At 40.3% G+C, this 16,519-nt stretch overlaps 1 protein-coding gene across 1 annotated transcript in view; it reads right to left on the bottom strand.

Annotated features, from left to right (window-relative positions):
• Med14 (mediator complex subunit 14) overlaps window positions 1–16,519 on the bottom strand; it is a 107,511-nt gene that overhangs the window by 68,321 nt on the left and 22,671 nt on the right. Inside the window, exons 6-10 of the mRNA XM_012950445.2 lie at window positions 16,293–16,421; window positions 15,875–15,982; window positions 14,269–14,401; window positions 12,684–12,834; window positions 10,483–10,594 (exon numbers count right to left, since the gene is read on the bottom strand). Coding sequence (XP_012805899.2) covers window positions 10,483–10,594; window positions 12,684–12,834; window positions 14,269–14,401; window positions 15,875–15,982; window positions 16,293–16,421 — 633 coding nt within the window. The remainder of the gene's footprint in view (window positions 1–10,482; window positions 10,595–12,683; window positions 12,835–14,268; window positions 14,402–15,874; window positions 15,983–16,292; window positions 16,422–16,519) is intronic.

A 16,519-nucleotide genomic window follows, 5' to 3' on the forward strand; every position in this document is an offset into this window, starting at 1 on the left:
ATTTCAGAAGACACTAGGACATGGAAAGACATCCCTCGTTCTTGGATTGGAAGAATCAATATTGTGAAAATCGCAATCTTACTAAAAGCAAGACACATTTAATGCAATCCCCATCAAAATTTCAATGGCATACTTCACGGAAATAGAAAAGGCAATCCTAAAATTAATTTGGAAGCATAAAAACCCTCCAATACCTAAAACAATTTTGAGCAACAAAAATAAGGCTGGTGGTATTACCACACCTGATTTTAAACTTTATTACAGAGCTACAGTAACAAAAACAGAATGGTACTGGCCCAAGAATAGACATGTACACCAATGGAACAGAATAGAGGACCCAGATATAAGTCTGGGTAGCTACAGCCACCAGATCTTTGAAAAAAATGCCAAAAATGTTCACTGGAGAAAAGACACCCTCTTCAACAAATGGTACTAGAAAAACTGGATATGTATCAATAGAAGGATAACAACAGATCCTTATCGCTCTCCATGAACAAGTCCAATGGATCAAAGACCTTAATATCAGACCTGAAACTCTGAAACTGCTAGAGGAAAAAGTAGGGGAAACCCTTCAAAATATTGGCATAGGCAAAGACTTTCTGAATACAACCCCAGTTGCTCAAAAAATAAAACCACTGCTCAACCACTGGGACCTCATGAAATTACAAAGCTTTTGTACAGCAAAGGAAAAGGACACTGTGAATAGAGCAAAGAGACAACCTACAGATAGAGAAAATCTTTTCCAGCTATTCATCTGACAGAGTATTAATATCCAGGATATAAAAAGAACTCAAAAAAAAAAGAAGAAATCACACAATTCAAGTAAAAACATGGGCTATGGAACTAAATAGGGAGTTTTCAAAAGACAAAATACAGACGGCAAATAGACATCTAAAAAAAAATGTTCTGCATCCTTAGCCATAAGGGAAATGCCGATTAAAACTACTTTGAGATTCCATCTCACTCCTGTCACAATGGCTACCATCATGAAAACAAATGACCATAAATGCTGGTGAGGATGCAGAAGAAGAGGAACCCGGGCTGGAGAAATGGTGTAGTGGTTAAGCCACTTGTCTGTGAAGCTTAAGGACCCAGGTTCAATTCTCCAGTACCCATGTAAGCCAGATGCACAAGGTGGCACATATCCAGAGTTTGTTTGCAGTGGCTCGAGGCCCTGCTATGCCCATAACCTCTTCTCTATCTTCCTCTTCCCTTCTCTCTCTCTCAAATAAATAAATTAAAAAAAAAAGAGGAACCCATCTACACTGTTGGTGGGAATGCAATCTGGTACAGCCATTGTAGAAATCAGTGTGGAGGTTCTTGAGAAAGCAAAAAATTGATTTACCATATGATCCAGCTATAGCACTCTTATGTATATATCTTAAGGACTCGTCTTAATACCTTAGAGATATTTGCTCAACTATGTTTATTGCCACTCAATTCACAATACCTAGGAAATGGAACCAGCCTAGATATCCTACAACTGATGAGTGGATAATGAACATGTGGCACATTTACACAATGGAGTTTTACTCAGCGGTAAAGAAAAATGAAACTATGAAATTTGCAAGAAAATGGATAGATCTGGAAAGGATTATACTTAGTTAAGTAAGCCAGGCCCAGAAAGCCAAATGTCACATGTTCTCTCTCATATGTGGATCCTAGCTACAAATGATAGGATTTCTATGTGAGTTGAAATGAAACTCAGTAGCAGAGGCCAGTTAGCTATAAAGGGGATATAAAGGGAATAGAAAGGGATGGAGGGGGGACTTAAAAAGATGATATTGTATGTATTTAAGTAGAACAACAGATTAATGCGAGTGGAAAGGCCTAAGTAAGGTTAGGGGAAAGAGACTGAGTAAAGGAAAAGTGGGGGGAGGGCTAATCAAAATCAAAGAGGGTAGGAATAAGTCATATGGAAACCCACTTTTTTGGACAATGGAACGTCCAGAAGCCATATGTTGTTACTAGAAAATTTTCAGTACCAGGGATGGGATACCTTCCAGTGAATTGTTGGACAGCAAGGTCCCTGATGCCCCAAAATATTACAGGCCATTGTTAATGCTCTTGATTTCCCACCAAGAATACTTGGGATATAATATCACTGAGAAATCTTGCTGGAGCTCTGCTGAAAACTTCCTCCATGTAGACCAACTGATATGAAGTTCAGTGGTACAGCAGTAGACACCTCAATCCTTAAATTTGGCCAGCCAAGCCAAATGAACCAAGGGGTCCAATAGTGGCATGTCTGTTATGGGAGAAACCAACCACTCTTTACTTAGACTGGAGGCCCACTCCACAGGAGGGAATAGAATACATGTCTGATACTGAAAACTTATAACAGTGGTAGTCATGTCTGCTAGAGTCTGGCTAAATGTATATAATATGCTCACCAAACTGCCCAGTAAGCACTTCTCTTAATGTTCACACCCATACATTAATGCTACTCTCACTTTTGGTTAATGAAGCTTCTCATTTCAGTTGGTGATGATCTCTGGGATGACTTAGAAGGCACCATGGTACTGAGAAGAAATGATAGAGGAGTGGTCAGCACTGAACTAACTCTATCATGACTTCCAAGGCTCAGGGTCCATTGGAGAAGAGGTGGTAGAAAGAATGTTAGAGCCAAAGGTAGGGTAGGACTCCTTACAATTGCTCCTCCAGACACAAAATGGCCTGGATAGTCATGCCCTCACAGTGCCTGACACTACCTACACAAGACCATCATAACAGGAGGAAAAGATGATGACATCAAAATAAAAGCGCCAGACTGAGATGAGGAAAGGGTATGATGAAGAGTGGAGTTGCAAAGGGGAAAGTGGGGGAAAGGAGGGAATTACCATGGGTTATTACGGAAGTTGTCAATAAAAAATAAATTAAAAATAAAAATTTATAAAAGAAACCAAACTTAAGAATTCACATTGTGGGCTGGAGATATAGCTCATAGGTAGAGCACTTGTCTGGCATGCTTGAAGTCCTAGGTATGTAATAATAAAGAGAACAATCTATCAAGAAGGTATGATTATAAATGTATTACATTGAATATTAGTACACCCAATTTTGAAAAACAAATATCCTGGGCATAAAGGGACAGATAGGTCCAAATACAACAGTGAGAAACTTCAATACTCCACCAACCAGTAACTACCCCAGGGCCCCAAACAAAAACCAACAGAGAAACTTCAGAGTTAGTGTACCAGAGATCAAATGGACTTAACAGACATCTATATAAAATTTTCCACCAGCAGCCGGGCATGGTGGTGCAAACCTTTAATCCCAGCACTCAGGAGGCAGAGGTAGGAGGATCGCTGTGAGTTCAAGGTCACCCTGAGAATACAGAGTGAATTCCAGGTCAACCTAGACTAGAGTGAAACCCTACCTCGAAAAACCAAAAAAAAAAAAAAAAAATTCCACCCAGCATCTGAGGAACACATGTTCTTCTCAGTAGCCCATGGAATTTCCTCTACAATTGATCACAATTTAGATCATAAAGCAAGTCCTAACAAATACAAAATAATAATTTCTTGTATCATATGATCAAAAGAATAAAACTAGAAATCAATATCAAGAAAAACCACAGAAACTAAACAATCACATGGATACTGAACTATATACATTCTTGTCATTGAAGAAATCAGGGAGGAAATTTAAAAGTTCTAGATCAAATGAAAATAAAAGCACAACTTATCAGAACATTTGGTATATAGCAAAGGCAGTGCTAAGAAGGAAATTTCATGCTATGACAACTTATATTAAAAACTCAAGGGGCTGGATAGATGACTCAGTGTTTAAGGTGCTTGCCTGCAAAGCCTGACAACCCAGGGTTGATTCCCCAGAACACATATAAAGCCAGATGCACAAAGACATGCAAGCATCTGGAGTTTTGGTTTTTTGTTTTGTTTTGTTTTGTTTTTTTAAGCAGCTTAAGGCCCTGTAGGGTACATGAATTCTCTGTCTTCTCTCTCTCTCTCTGTAAATAAATAATTTTTTTTTAAAAAATCTCAGAGAGGGGCTAGAGAGATGGGTGAATTTTGTTAAAGGTGCTTGCTTGCAAAGCCTGAAGGGCCTGGGTTCAATTTCCCAGTACCCACGTAAAGCCAGATGCACAGTAGCATATGCATCTGGAATTTGCTTGCAGTAGCAGGAGTCCTTGGCATGCTTATTCTCTCTCTTTTTTTCTCTCCCAAATAAATAATAAATGTTAAAAAAAAAAAACTCAGAGAGACCTCAAAGTCTTAAGGAAAAAAGGATAAGACAAAATCAATAGATGAAAGAAATAACAGATCAAGGCAGAAAGTAATGAAATGAAAATAACAGAATTAATGAAACAAAAAGTTGTTTTTTTGAAACAATAAACAAAATCAGCAAGCCATTAGCTAAGCTAATTAAGAAAGGTACAGGGCTGGAGAGATGGCTCAGAAGTTAAGGCAACTGTCTGCAAAGCCTAAGGACTTAGGTTCAACTCCCCAGTACCCATGTAAAGCCAGATGCACAAAGTGGTGCACGTATCTGGAGTTTGTTTGCAGTAGCTAGAGGCCCTGGCATGCCCATTCTTGCCCTGTCTCTCTTTTCTCTCTCATGACTTGCAAATAAATAAAAAGAAATATTTAAAAAAGAGAGAGACAGGAGCCAGGTATGGTGGCACATGCCTTTAATCTCAGCATTTAGGAGGTAGAAGTAGGAGGATTACCACGAGTTCGAGGCCACCCTGAGACTGTATGGGCTAGAACGAGACCCTACCTTGAAAAACTAAAAAAACAAAAACAAAAACAACAAAAAAGAGGAGAAACATAAGATGCAAATTTAATAAAATTAAACACGAAAGGAGGATATTATAATAGATAACAATGAATTCAGAGGCTCATTAGCAAATACTTAGAAAATCTCCAAGAAACTAATATATTCCTACTTATGACCTACTCAACAGCCAGGCATGGTGAAATCCCAGCACTTGGGAGGCAGAGGTAGGATTGCTATAAGTTCAAAGCCATCCTGAATTCCAGGTCAGCCTGGGCTAGAGTGAGACCATACCTCAAAAAAAAAAAAAGAAAGAAAGAAAGAAATTAAACACATCTATAGTAAGCACTGAGATTTAAATAGTAATGACTCTCCCAAACTAGAGTCTAGGATTGAATGGATTCACTATTTAAATCAATCAAACATTTTTAAAAAGAATAACTTCAATACTCTTCAAACTAATTTATAAATGTATGAACTAGAAGAAATGTTACCAAGCTCATTCTATGAAGCCATATCACCATCATACCAAACCCAAGTAGGAACACAGCAAAAAATAAAAATATATGCCAATTTCCCAGATGAACAAAGATGAGACGACTCCCAATAAAATACTTACATCCAAATTCAACCACACATTCAAAGGATCACGCTTGCTGGGCATGGTGGCGCACACCTTTAATCTCGGCACTTGGGAGGCAGAGGTAGGAGGATTACTATGAGTTCAAAATCAGCATGAGACTATATAGAGAAATCCAGGTCAGCAACCTCAAAAAAAAAAAAATGGTTATGAGCCCCAAATGTGCTCAGCACACTTCCTTCCTTACTGGTGAGCCCCAAGCAGCTGGTACAAATCCAAAAGAAGGCGGCCAGGGGGTTACCCCCTCCTACCTTCTCATGGACGGGGGCTCTGCATAATCTCTCCTCTTTCCTTCTCTTCCTCTAATAGTCTGTCTAAACTTAAAAGAAAAACAAGAACAGAGCCATCTTCCTTGCCTGCAACTGTCTGTGGGCTTTGGTGAGAGCTAGAAGGATGGACCTCAACAGAGTTTGGGAAGCTGTGTTTTGTAAAATTAATGTGATTTATTGCAGACCAAAGAAAACAGTTTATTCACCACCAAAGTCTTCACATGGACCCAAATGTGTGACTTAAGAGATATGAAGGTCAACATGGGGACAGAATCTCCATCACAGACCCAATCAAGCACACAGGCTCTGCTTTAGTGACCAAAAACTGATGCTGCTTCTGTCCAGTTTGGAAAGCATTTATAAAGAACTATCCACAGCCATGGTTTGTGTCATCCTAGCCAGAGAGCTGACTTCAGGGGCCAAACAAGATGTCCTCCTCAACACTGTTTTCTCTGTCTAGGACCATCAAGTCATTTCCCATAAGCAGCAGAATTCGGAGCAGTTGACCAACACAGTATTATCTTTGTGGGTTTTTTTTTTCTTTTTTTTTTTTTTTTGGTTTTTCGAGGTAGGGTCTCACTCTAATCCATGTTGACCTGGAATTCACTATGTAGTCTCGGGCTAGCCTTGAACTCACAGCGATCCTCCTACCTCTGCCTCCCAAGTGCTGGGATTAAAGGCATGCGCCACCACGCCCGGCTAACACAGTACTATCAAAGCTAAACCAGAACCTGAAACTGCCCATCTTCTTGCTCCTGGGCTCCCATGCTCAGAAGAACCGTGCCATCGATAGGGATCAGCAGGCATCAGGTACTGCAGATGACTCATGCCTTCCCGTTGTCAGTGGACAGGGAATTTGGATCTGGACATTTTTCTAGAGCTAATGAGCTGTTGCAGAAATCTGGCAACAACCTCATCAATGAGGAAGAGCTATGATACTTCAAAGAGAGGAGTTCTGAGGAGACGCTACTGAAGATATTTGTCATTTATAAAGACACTGAAATCTTCCCTGGTCTGAAGTACCCTGTGTATGTGGAGAAAACTTCTGCAAAGCAGTCAAAGAGCCAGGCTGAAGGGACAATAGCTTTGTCCAGCCAGATGTCCTTTCAGTCTATGTTTGAGACCTCCAGGCAAGGTTAAGGTGAGGGCCACAACCCAGGCAGAAGTGCCTTCACCCAAAACATACCCAGTTCTCATAAGACAGATGAGGTCAAATATTTGCTCCTCTTTACTTTTGGGTGAGGGGAGGACTATACTGGTTTAGTCAGCAAATAATTTGACACTTGCTATTTTTACCTGTAGGTTAGACTTTAGGTTACAAAGCATCAGTTGTTTTGTTCTTTCAAAGCCTCTTTCAATCTTTCAAGGAGCCCCCAGGACACTCCTTGGGGAGAGAGTTTTAGGGGGGATTGTAAGTTTCTGGCTAGCTAAGAAAACAGGATCTGCTTGCTTCCTGAATGTGGTAAAGAGGAATTGGTTGAGTCTTCACAGGCAGGCAGATGAAGCAGCTGGTCTTCATCCTACTCTTTGCTGGGTCTTTCCCTCAATAAGTGAAGGAAACTAAGCAAAGAAGAATATGGTTTTCTTTGAGATGGGGTGGGTGGTTTGTTTCTAGCACTGTACAGAGCTGGGGATTTTAAGACAACTGATTTATTGTTGTTATTTTGGTTTTATGGTGCTGGGGATACAACCCAGAGTGCTATTTTGTTTGGTCTGAAAACATTTACAGCTATTTTTTTTCTGCAACACTAGAGAATGTCACAGTTGTATAAAGTACTTAGGCAGACACATCTGTTTTTTTCAATCCTTTTTTTAAGAGTCAGTCTCTATCAGGTTTGCACCCAGAGACTACATAGTTAATTCCAGAACAGCCTTAGCTAGAGCCCTACCTCTCGAAAAACAAAAACAAAAAAAGAAAAAGCTAGTCTGTTGGGCTTGCCTCAAAAAATAAAATATAGCTGGGCATGTTGGCTATATATATAACTTGGGAGGCAGATATAGGAGGATCCCCGTGAGTTCAAGGCCACCCTGAGACTACCAAGTGCATTCCAGGTCAGCCTGGGCTAGAGCAAGACCCAACCTCAAAAAACCAAAAAGAAGTAAATAAAATAAAATCTAAAGCCAGGCTTGATGACATACACCGTTAATCCCAGGCACTCAGGAGGCAGAGATAAGGAGGATCACTATGAGATTGAGGCCAGCCTCAGACTCCACAGTAAGTTCAAGGTTAGCCTGGACTACTGTGGGCCCCTACCTCAACATACACACACACACACACACACACACACACACACATAGGCTGAAGACATGGCTCAGTGGTTAAGGTGTTCACAAGCAAAGCCTAACAACATGGGTTCAGTTCCCCAGTACCCATGTAAATCCAGATGAATAAAGTGGTGCATGCATCTTGAGTTCATTTGCAGTGGCTAGAGGGCCTGGTGTGCCCATTCTCATATTCGTTCTCATTCTCTCTCTCTCCCCTTGCAAATAAACAAACTATTTTTTAACATTTTATTTATTTGGGGGGAAGAGAAAGAGGCAGATAGAGAAAGAATGGGCATGCCAGGACCTCTAGCAGCTGCAAAGAAACTTCAGACACACGCACACACAAAATGTAGGCCAGGCTTAGGGGCGCATGCCTTTGATCCCAGGGAGGCAGAGCAGTAGGAGGATCGCCATGAGTTCGAGGCCACTCTGAGACTGCATAGTGAATTCCAGGTCAGCCTGGGCTAGAGTGAGACCCTACTTCAGAAAACAAACAAACACATAAATAAATAAAGTAAAATAAAAACTGTTTAGAAATTAGAAAGAGCCCAGGGCATGGTGACTCATGCCTTTAAGCTTAGTACTCAGGAGGAGGTAGGAGGATGTCTGTGAGTCTAAGGCCAGCCTGGGGCTATAGAGTGCTTTCTAGGTAATCCGGAGCTAGAGTGAAACCCTACCTCAAAAGATCAAAAAAGAAAATGATAATTAGGAAGAATAGGAACATATCTCAACATAATAATAGCTATAAACAGTTGGGCTGGAGAAATGGCTTAGCGGTGAAGCGCCTGCCTGTGAAGCCTAAGGACCCCGGTTCAAGGCACTATTCCCCAGGACCCACATTAGCCAGATGCACGGGGGGGGGGGGGGGGGGGGGGGGGGGTTTACACATGTCTGGAGTTTGTTTGCAGTGGCTGGAGGCCCTGGCGCGCCCATTCTCAGTCTGTCTGTCGCTCTCAAATAAATAAAAATAAGCAGTAAACCTAGGGGCAACATAACATTAAATGGATGGGGGTATGGAAAGCATTACACCTAAAATTATGAACAAGACAAATATATTTGAGGATAATAGTGTGTGAAGTTTTACCTGGAGCAATCAGGCAACAGTAAGAAAGAGAAGGGACATAATAGGAAAGGAAGAAGTCAAATCATCCCTATTTGCAGACACATGACCCTATACTCAAACAGACCCTGAAGGTTCCACTAGAAAAACTTTTTACATTCGACAAAAAACTTTTTTGATATACAGACATTCATTTATTCAAAATATAAAATTAAACATTTATTTCTTTGTTTGCTTTTTTTAAATTTTTATTTATTTATTTGAGAGCGACAGACACAGAGAGAAAGACAGATAGAGGGAGAGAGAGAGAATGGGTGCGCCAGGGCTTCCAGCCTCTGCAAATGAACTCCAGACGCGTGCGCCCCCTTGTGCATTTGGCTAACGTGGGACCTGGGGAACCGAGCCTCGAACCGGGGTCCTTAGGCTTCACAGGCAAGCGCTTAACCGCTAAGCCATCTCTCCAGCCCTGTTTGCTTTTTTTTTGTACTTATGTGTCAGCTCTCTAAGTAGACAAGTCTGGCTTTGCCTGACGATGTAGCCTTGTCTTGCTTCTAACTTGTGATACCCCTATTTATGGGTCATCACAAGTTCAAAGCCAGCCTGGGCAATATAGCAATTACCAGCCTACCCAGAGTTATAGAGTGAGACCCTGTCTCAGAAATAAAAACAAAAACAAAAAATCCAAGCCAGGCGTGGTGGCAAACACCTTTAATCCCAGCATTCGGTAGGCAGAGGATTGCCGTGAGTTCTTGGCCACCCTGGGCTAGAGTGGGACCCCACCTCGATATACAAAAACAAAACCCACAAACAAACAAACAAACAAAAAAGATCTATGCTAGAAGTATTATCATACCTGATTTCAAGTTACAGCACAGAGTAATAGCAACAAAACCAGCATGGTATTGGAACAAAAAGCAGGTATGTAGATCAATGAAATAGAATATATAACCCAGAAATAAAATTGAGTTACTATAGACACCTAATTTTCAATAAATGTCCTCAACACACACACTGGGGAGAAAAAAAGGCAGCCTTTTGAACAAATGGTGCAGGGAAAACTAGATATTCACAGGTTTGCCAAGGATGGGGGCGGGGATAATAAATGCTCGTTATGATGCTGTTAGTAGTACACAGAATGAAAGGGCTTGCTTTCTAAATGATTGTCCTCAAAGCTCTGATTAGACTGAGTAGTTAATTAAACTAGAAAGGGTATCACTATCTGTTTATATCTGCATTTCTTATTTTTAAAACTGTTAGCATATTATTTATAAGACATGACTGAATAAAACAACTATTTGCAATGCTGCTTTGTCACTGAAGAAAAACTAAAACAAAAATCATGATTCATGTTAGAATATTTCCATTTCTACAGGAAGAAAAATTTAAAAACAGACCATATGCAAACATCTCAAAATAAGGACAAGGTACAAAACTAGTACATTGAGGGAAAAGTCACATTACAAAAACCCTTAAAGAAACAGAAAACAGAAATGTCAATTTACAACACCTACAGTTTTCATTAGCGTTGAAGCTTCGAAGAATGGCCTTCAGCTCCTGGAGCTTCTGATGGGCTCTTGCATGAACACTGTCAATCAGGAGCTTTTCTATTGACAAGTGCTCAATCTGCATAAACAGCAAGAACAAAATCATATTTAAACATGAAATTAACTTAATTTTAATTTCTGCAATTAAAATATTTTTACTTTCAACGTCCCAGAACACCTTACTATGCTTCAAGAGACTTCCTTTCAGAATTGCACTAATTGCTAACCAGTTGTGGTGGTTTGATTCATGTGTCCCCTATAAACTTAGGTGTTCTGAATGCTAGGTTCCCATGTGATGGAGGCAGTATACTGTTAGGGGCGGGCTTATGGGTGTTATAGCCAGTTTCTCCATGCCACTGTTTGGCACACTCTCCTAGTGCTATTGTCTGCCTGATGTTGGCCAGGGTGTGATGTCCACCCGCTGCTCATGCCATCATTTCCCCCTGCCATCATGGAGCTTCCCCTCAAGCCTGTAAGCCAAAATAAACCTTTTTTTCCCACAAGCTGCTCTTGGTTGGGTGATTTCTACCAGCAATGCGAACCTGACTGCAACAGTGAAGTGGTACTGAGGAGTGGGATTGCTGCTAGACACCTGACTGTGTGGCTTTGGCCTTTTGGAGCTGATTTTGGAAGGATTTGAAACCTTGGCCTAAGAGATGCCTTGCAGTGCTGCAAGTACAGCTTGAAGGACTATTCTGGTCAGAGTTGATAGATTGGAGAAATGGCTTAGCAGTTAAAGGCGCTTGTTTGCAAAGCCTAACGGCCCACGTTCAGTCCCCAGTACCCACATAAAGCCAGAGGCACAAAAAGGTACATGAATCTGGATTTATTTTGAGGGCAGGAGGCCCTGGAGTGGCCATTTCCTCTCTGTGTCTCTTATTTGTCTGTCTCAAATAAATACATTGTAAAACAATAAAGTTAATTTTTAATATTTTAATAATTTTATTTATTTGTGGAGAGAGAGAGAGAAGGGAGAAGGAATGAGAGTGGCCATGCCAGAGCATAGTGCCACTGCAAACAAATTTCAGATCCATGTACCACTTTGTGTATCTGGCTTTATGAGGGTACTGAGAAATCAAACCCAGGCCTTCAGGCTTTGCAAGCAAGTGCACTGAACCATCTCTCCAGCCCTAAAATTAATAATGAGTATAGGAGGACTTTTGGTGTGGTTCAGTTAGTAGCTTGTAGCATGTACAAAGCCCTGGATTACATCCCTAGTACAGTCTATGTACTAGGTATTATACGCCTGTAATCCCAGCAGTCTGAAGGTAGAAGCAGGAGGATCAGAAAGAATTCAAAGTCATCCTTGTCTACACAGCAGGTTCTAGACCAGCCTGGGATACATGAGGTCCTGTCTCAAAAAAAAAAAAAAAAAAAAACCCTGCTGATTATATATAGATATCAATAACCACACTGATCTAAACTTAAACCAAAAAGAGAAATTGGAGCTGTGGTGGTTTGATTCAGGTGTCCCCCATAAACTTAGGTGTTGTGAATGCTAGCTCCTCAGCTGATGGATATTTGGGAATTAATGCCTCCTGGAGGGAGTGTATTGTTGGGGGCGGGCTTATGGGCTTTACAGCCAGTTTCCCCATGCCAGTGTTTGGCACACCCTCCTGTTTCTGTGGTCCATCTTATGTTGGCCAGGGGGTGATGTCCACCTTCTGCTCATGCCATCGTTTTCCCCTGCCATGGTGGAGCTTCCCCTCGAGCCTGTAAGCCAAAATAAATCTCTTTTTCCCAGAAGCTGCTCTTGGTTGGGTGATTTCTACCAGCAATGTGAACCGGACTGCAACAGGAGCCAAGCATGGTACTACAATACTTTAATTCCAGCACTCAGGAGGCAGAAGGAGGAGGACTGTCATGAGTTAGAAGCCAGCTTGGGACTACAGAGTGAGTTCTAGGTCAGCCAAGGCTGGCGTGAGACCCTGCCTAGAAAAAACTGAAAGTGGCTGAAAATGTAATTCAATGATGAGTGAATGTTTAGATGCTTATGAGGCTCTGCCCCAGTACCTCCTCACTGAAACTGAAAGAACCTATTAAAAATTGTGTTATGCTATCAAATGTAAAAAAAAAAATGTAGAAGTGTAGTACTGGCTTAAAGCAAAAAGCATTAAGTAATACTCATTTAATCAAACCAAGATTAAAATATTTTGAGATCTTTTTACCTTCATGGCTCTTTCTACTAATTTGGAATCAGAAGCTGGCAAAGGAGGATCATGGAAAATCTGTAAAGGCTTGGAGACATCATTCTCATCAATTTTAATTGTAACTTTGTGAACAGACGCTGTGCCTGTTTTTCTCCCTAGAACCTGTTGACTGAAAAGAAAAAAAAAAATATTAACACAGACTTTTAGCTTTTTGCAGTAAAACAGAAACATTTATTATACCTCTTTGAGCCTGAAACATGCCAAGCCCTCAAGTGTTTGTGAAAGAAACACATTAATACTGAGCCAACAGCTATTACATAACACAAGACACTATTTGAGCTATGATATTTTTTAAAATACAGAATTTAAAAATAAAGTACACTCACAAAAAAAGAACTCACCAACAGAACCTATCTTCTTGTTAGGTCCATTCACCTTTTACTCAATTACAGAGAACCAATGATGCCAAGTTCAAAGAAGAATTTGCGAAGATAAACAGCCCGATACCAATTCCCTCCCAATCACCAAAGTTATAATTTAACATGGTAAACTGTGATAGCCAAGTGTTTTATTTTTTTATTTATGAGACAGAGAACGACATAGAAGGAGAGGGAACTGGTGCACCAGGACCTCTACCCACTGCAAAGGAACTCCAGACACATGTGCCATCTTATGCACATGTGTCACCTTGGGCATCTGGCTTATGTGGTTTCTGGCAAGTTGAATCTGGGTCCTTAGATTTTCACAAGCAAGTGCCTTAAGTGCTGAGCCAACTCTCCAGGCCTGTTTTTATAAAGAATGATATTCAACAACCTTACCTTTGGAGGCTGGAGATATAGCTCAGTTGGTAGCCATGCATGTTTGAGAGTTTCATCCCTAGCACCACCATAAAACTCAAAATCCTAACCTAATAGTCTTAACAATTTGGTATAAGCCCACAGTAAGCTAATCTTTATTACTTAAAAAAAAGGTGGGCTAGAGAGATAGCTCAGCAGTTAAATCACCTTCCTGTAAAGTCTAACTACCTGGGTTTAATTCCCCAGTACCCACAAAATGGCACATGCATTTGGGGTTCATGTGCAGTGGCCAGAGGCCCTGGTATGCCCATTCTCTTTTAGTCTTTCTCTCTCTCTCTGCTTGCAAGTATGTTTTTAAAAATACTTTAGGAAGTGAGGGCTGGAGAGATGGCTTAGCTGTTAAGGTACTTGCTTGCAAAGCCAAAGGACCCAGGTTTGACTTCCCAGGACCCATGTAAGCCAGATGCACAAGGTGGCACATTTGTCTGGAGTTTGTTTGCAGGGCTAGAGGCCCTGGTATGCCCATTATCCTTCTCTCTCTCAAATAAATAAAATATTTAAGAAATATTTTAGAAAGTGAGCCATACATCAAACAGATAAACATCTACAAGTCAAAAATATGGAATGCTCTAAGAAACATGTCAATTAGATTTCTCATATGGTCTATGTGATACCATGGGACTTTACTGTATAAAAGCATGTTACTACAGGTACATAGCTATTGGTGTATATTAAATTAGATGAGAATAGAGAAAACAAGAAGTATATAGTCATGGGGCAAACCTGCCACAACCAATTTTACTTACTTCCAAACTGAAAGGGACAGGCACTTTCCAGCATGATACCTTTCCACCTGTACAAGGTCTCCCCACCTCTCTCGGATTAACATTAGAGTCTGGGAGTGTAACACTTCTAATTGAAGTGATAAGCAGAAAGAATCTGATGTAGTTTGTTAAGTAAATCCAATATAATATATTACTCAAGCAGCCAATCAAGCACAGGCAAAAATCATTTAACAGGGCTGGAGGGATTTTTCAGTGGTTAAGGTGCCAGCCTGTAAAACCTAATGACCCAGGTTCAATTCCCCAGTACCCACATGTAGTCAGATGAAACAAAGTGGCACATGCATATGGAGGTTTTTTGCAGTGGTTGGTGGCCCTGGAGCACCCATTCTGTCTGTTTCTCTTCTCTCTTTCTCTGCTTGTAAATAAAAATACTTTTTAAACCAGGTGTGGTGGTGCACACCTTTAATCCCAGCACTAGGAAAGAAGATGTAGGAAGATTCCTATGAGCTCAAAGCCAATCTGAGACTACATAGTGAATTCCAGGTCAGCCTGGGCTAGAGTGAGAACCTACCTCAAAAAAAAAAAAAAAAAAACTTAAAGAAATTTATTTATTTAACAAAAGATCTATCCCTGAAAAGCTAGCTATGGGTAAATTTTCATATTTGTCTAATGACTCAACCCTTTAAAAAGAAGGGGCAAAATTTGCCACTTTCTTCTTTTTCTCTCTCTCTCTATTTTTTTTTTTTTTTTGCTTTGGGTTTTTTTTATCTATTTTTATTAACATTTTCCATGATTATAAAAATTATCCCATGGTAATACCCTCCCCCCCCCACTTTCACCTTTGAAATTCCATTCTCTATCATATCCCCTCTCCATCTCAATCATTGTGCTTTGGGATTTTTGATGTAGGATCTCACTCTAGCCCAGGCTGACCTGGAATGTAGTCTCAGGGTGACTTTGAGCTCATAGGAATCCTCCTACCCTGCCTCTCAAATGCTAGGATTAAAGGTCTGTGCCTCCCCACCTGATGAAAATTTGTCACTTCCTTAATTCATATTTCAATGACTCATTTTAAGAAGCAGTGAAATATGTACTAATTTTAGAAAGGGCCTGGTATTAATTTTGACCAAAATCAACAAACCGTAAGGTCTAGGTTGTTCCTTAATCCATCAGTGTGGAAAATATAGATTGAACAAGTAATATTATTTTCTTCATAAAATAGAACCTTCCCCCCCCTTTTGAGGCAAGCTTATACCAATGCTGGCTGAGCTTGAACTAACTACGGAGCCAGGCTGGACTTAAACTCACCATCCTGCTGCCTTAGCCTCCCAAGTGTTGGGATTACAAGTGTGCACCACCATACCCAGCAAACAGTAACTTTTCTAACTAATTACATTTGGGGTTGCCTCCAAAGTCAATGGTAGAATTTGAAGTCTGTTTTATTACAGGTTTATCACTATTCTTCACAATGGTTGGTTCCTCAGTCCTGTTTCTACCCTGTTCCCCAGTCCTGTTTCTAATGTGGAGAGGCTAGGCTAGTAAAATACAGGACAAAGGATAAATGGAAAAAAAAAGTAATGGAGACATAAAATCATTACAATCCAGGTGTCAAATTTCAGAAGGATACGTAGGCAGTTGTACATGTCCTGAAGAGGTTTCTCATCAGCAAAGAGCCTAGACTGTACCAGTTGATGGATAAAGTTGATTTGTATACTATGAACCAAAGCTCGCCCATCTTCCATTGGCATGAGAAAAGAAGGCAGTTAATCAGAAAGGTGTACAAGTCCTATCAGTGTTAACTGAGGCAGGGTATACTAACAGTGCATTAAAAAGGGGGGGGGACTGATATTATCTCCAGGAACTAGAAAACATTCTACTATGAAAAACAATGAAATTTCTAGTCAAAAGGTACTTACATAAATTTGTTTCAAACTATAGGCTGCATTGCTACATGCTTATTTTTCTACAGGACTATTTCAAGAAAATACCAAACATTTAAATTAAATTAAACATTTAGATGGTTTAAAAGAGTGTTTATAATTTACCTCCTGTTTCCTTATCCTCAACTAGAATTTCTAGCTTGAGAAGGCGCCATGGAACTTCAGGGTCATCTCCCATCACTGTCAAGGTGGCTTCAAATTCTCCTTCAACTCGAAACTTCACACGGCCATTTGCTTTTAGAATAAGAGCAAAAAGTGTACTTTGCTAAAAAAAAAATAATAAGCAGCTTCCTACTACCCTAAAAGTTTTAGTCTTTCTTATATAAATAGAC

Source organism: Jaculus jaculus, chromosome X, assembly GCF_020740685.1.
Source record: "Jaculus jaculus isolate mJacJac1 chromosome X, mJacJac1.mat.Y.cur, whole genome shotgun sequence".
NCBI lineage: Eukaryota > Metazoa > Chordata > Mammalia > Rodentia > Dipodidae > Jaculus > Jaculus jaculus.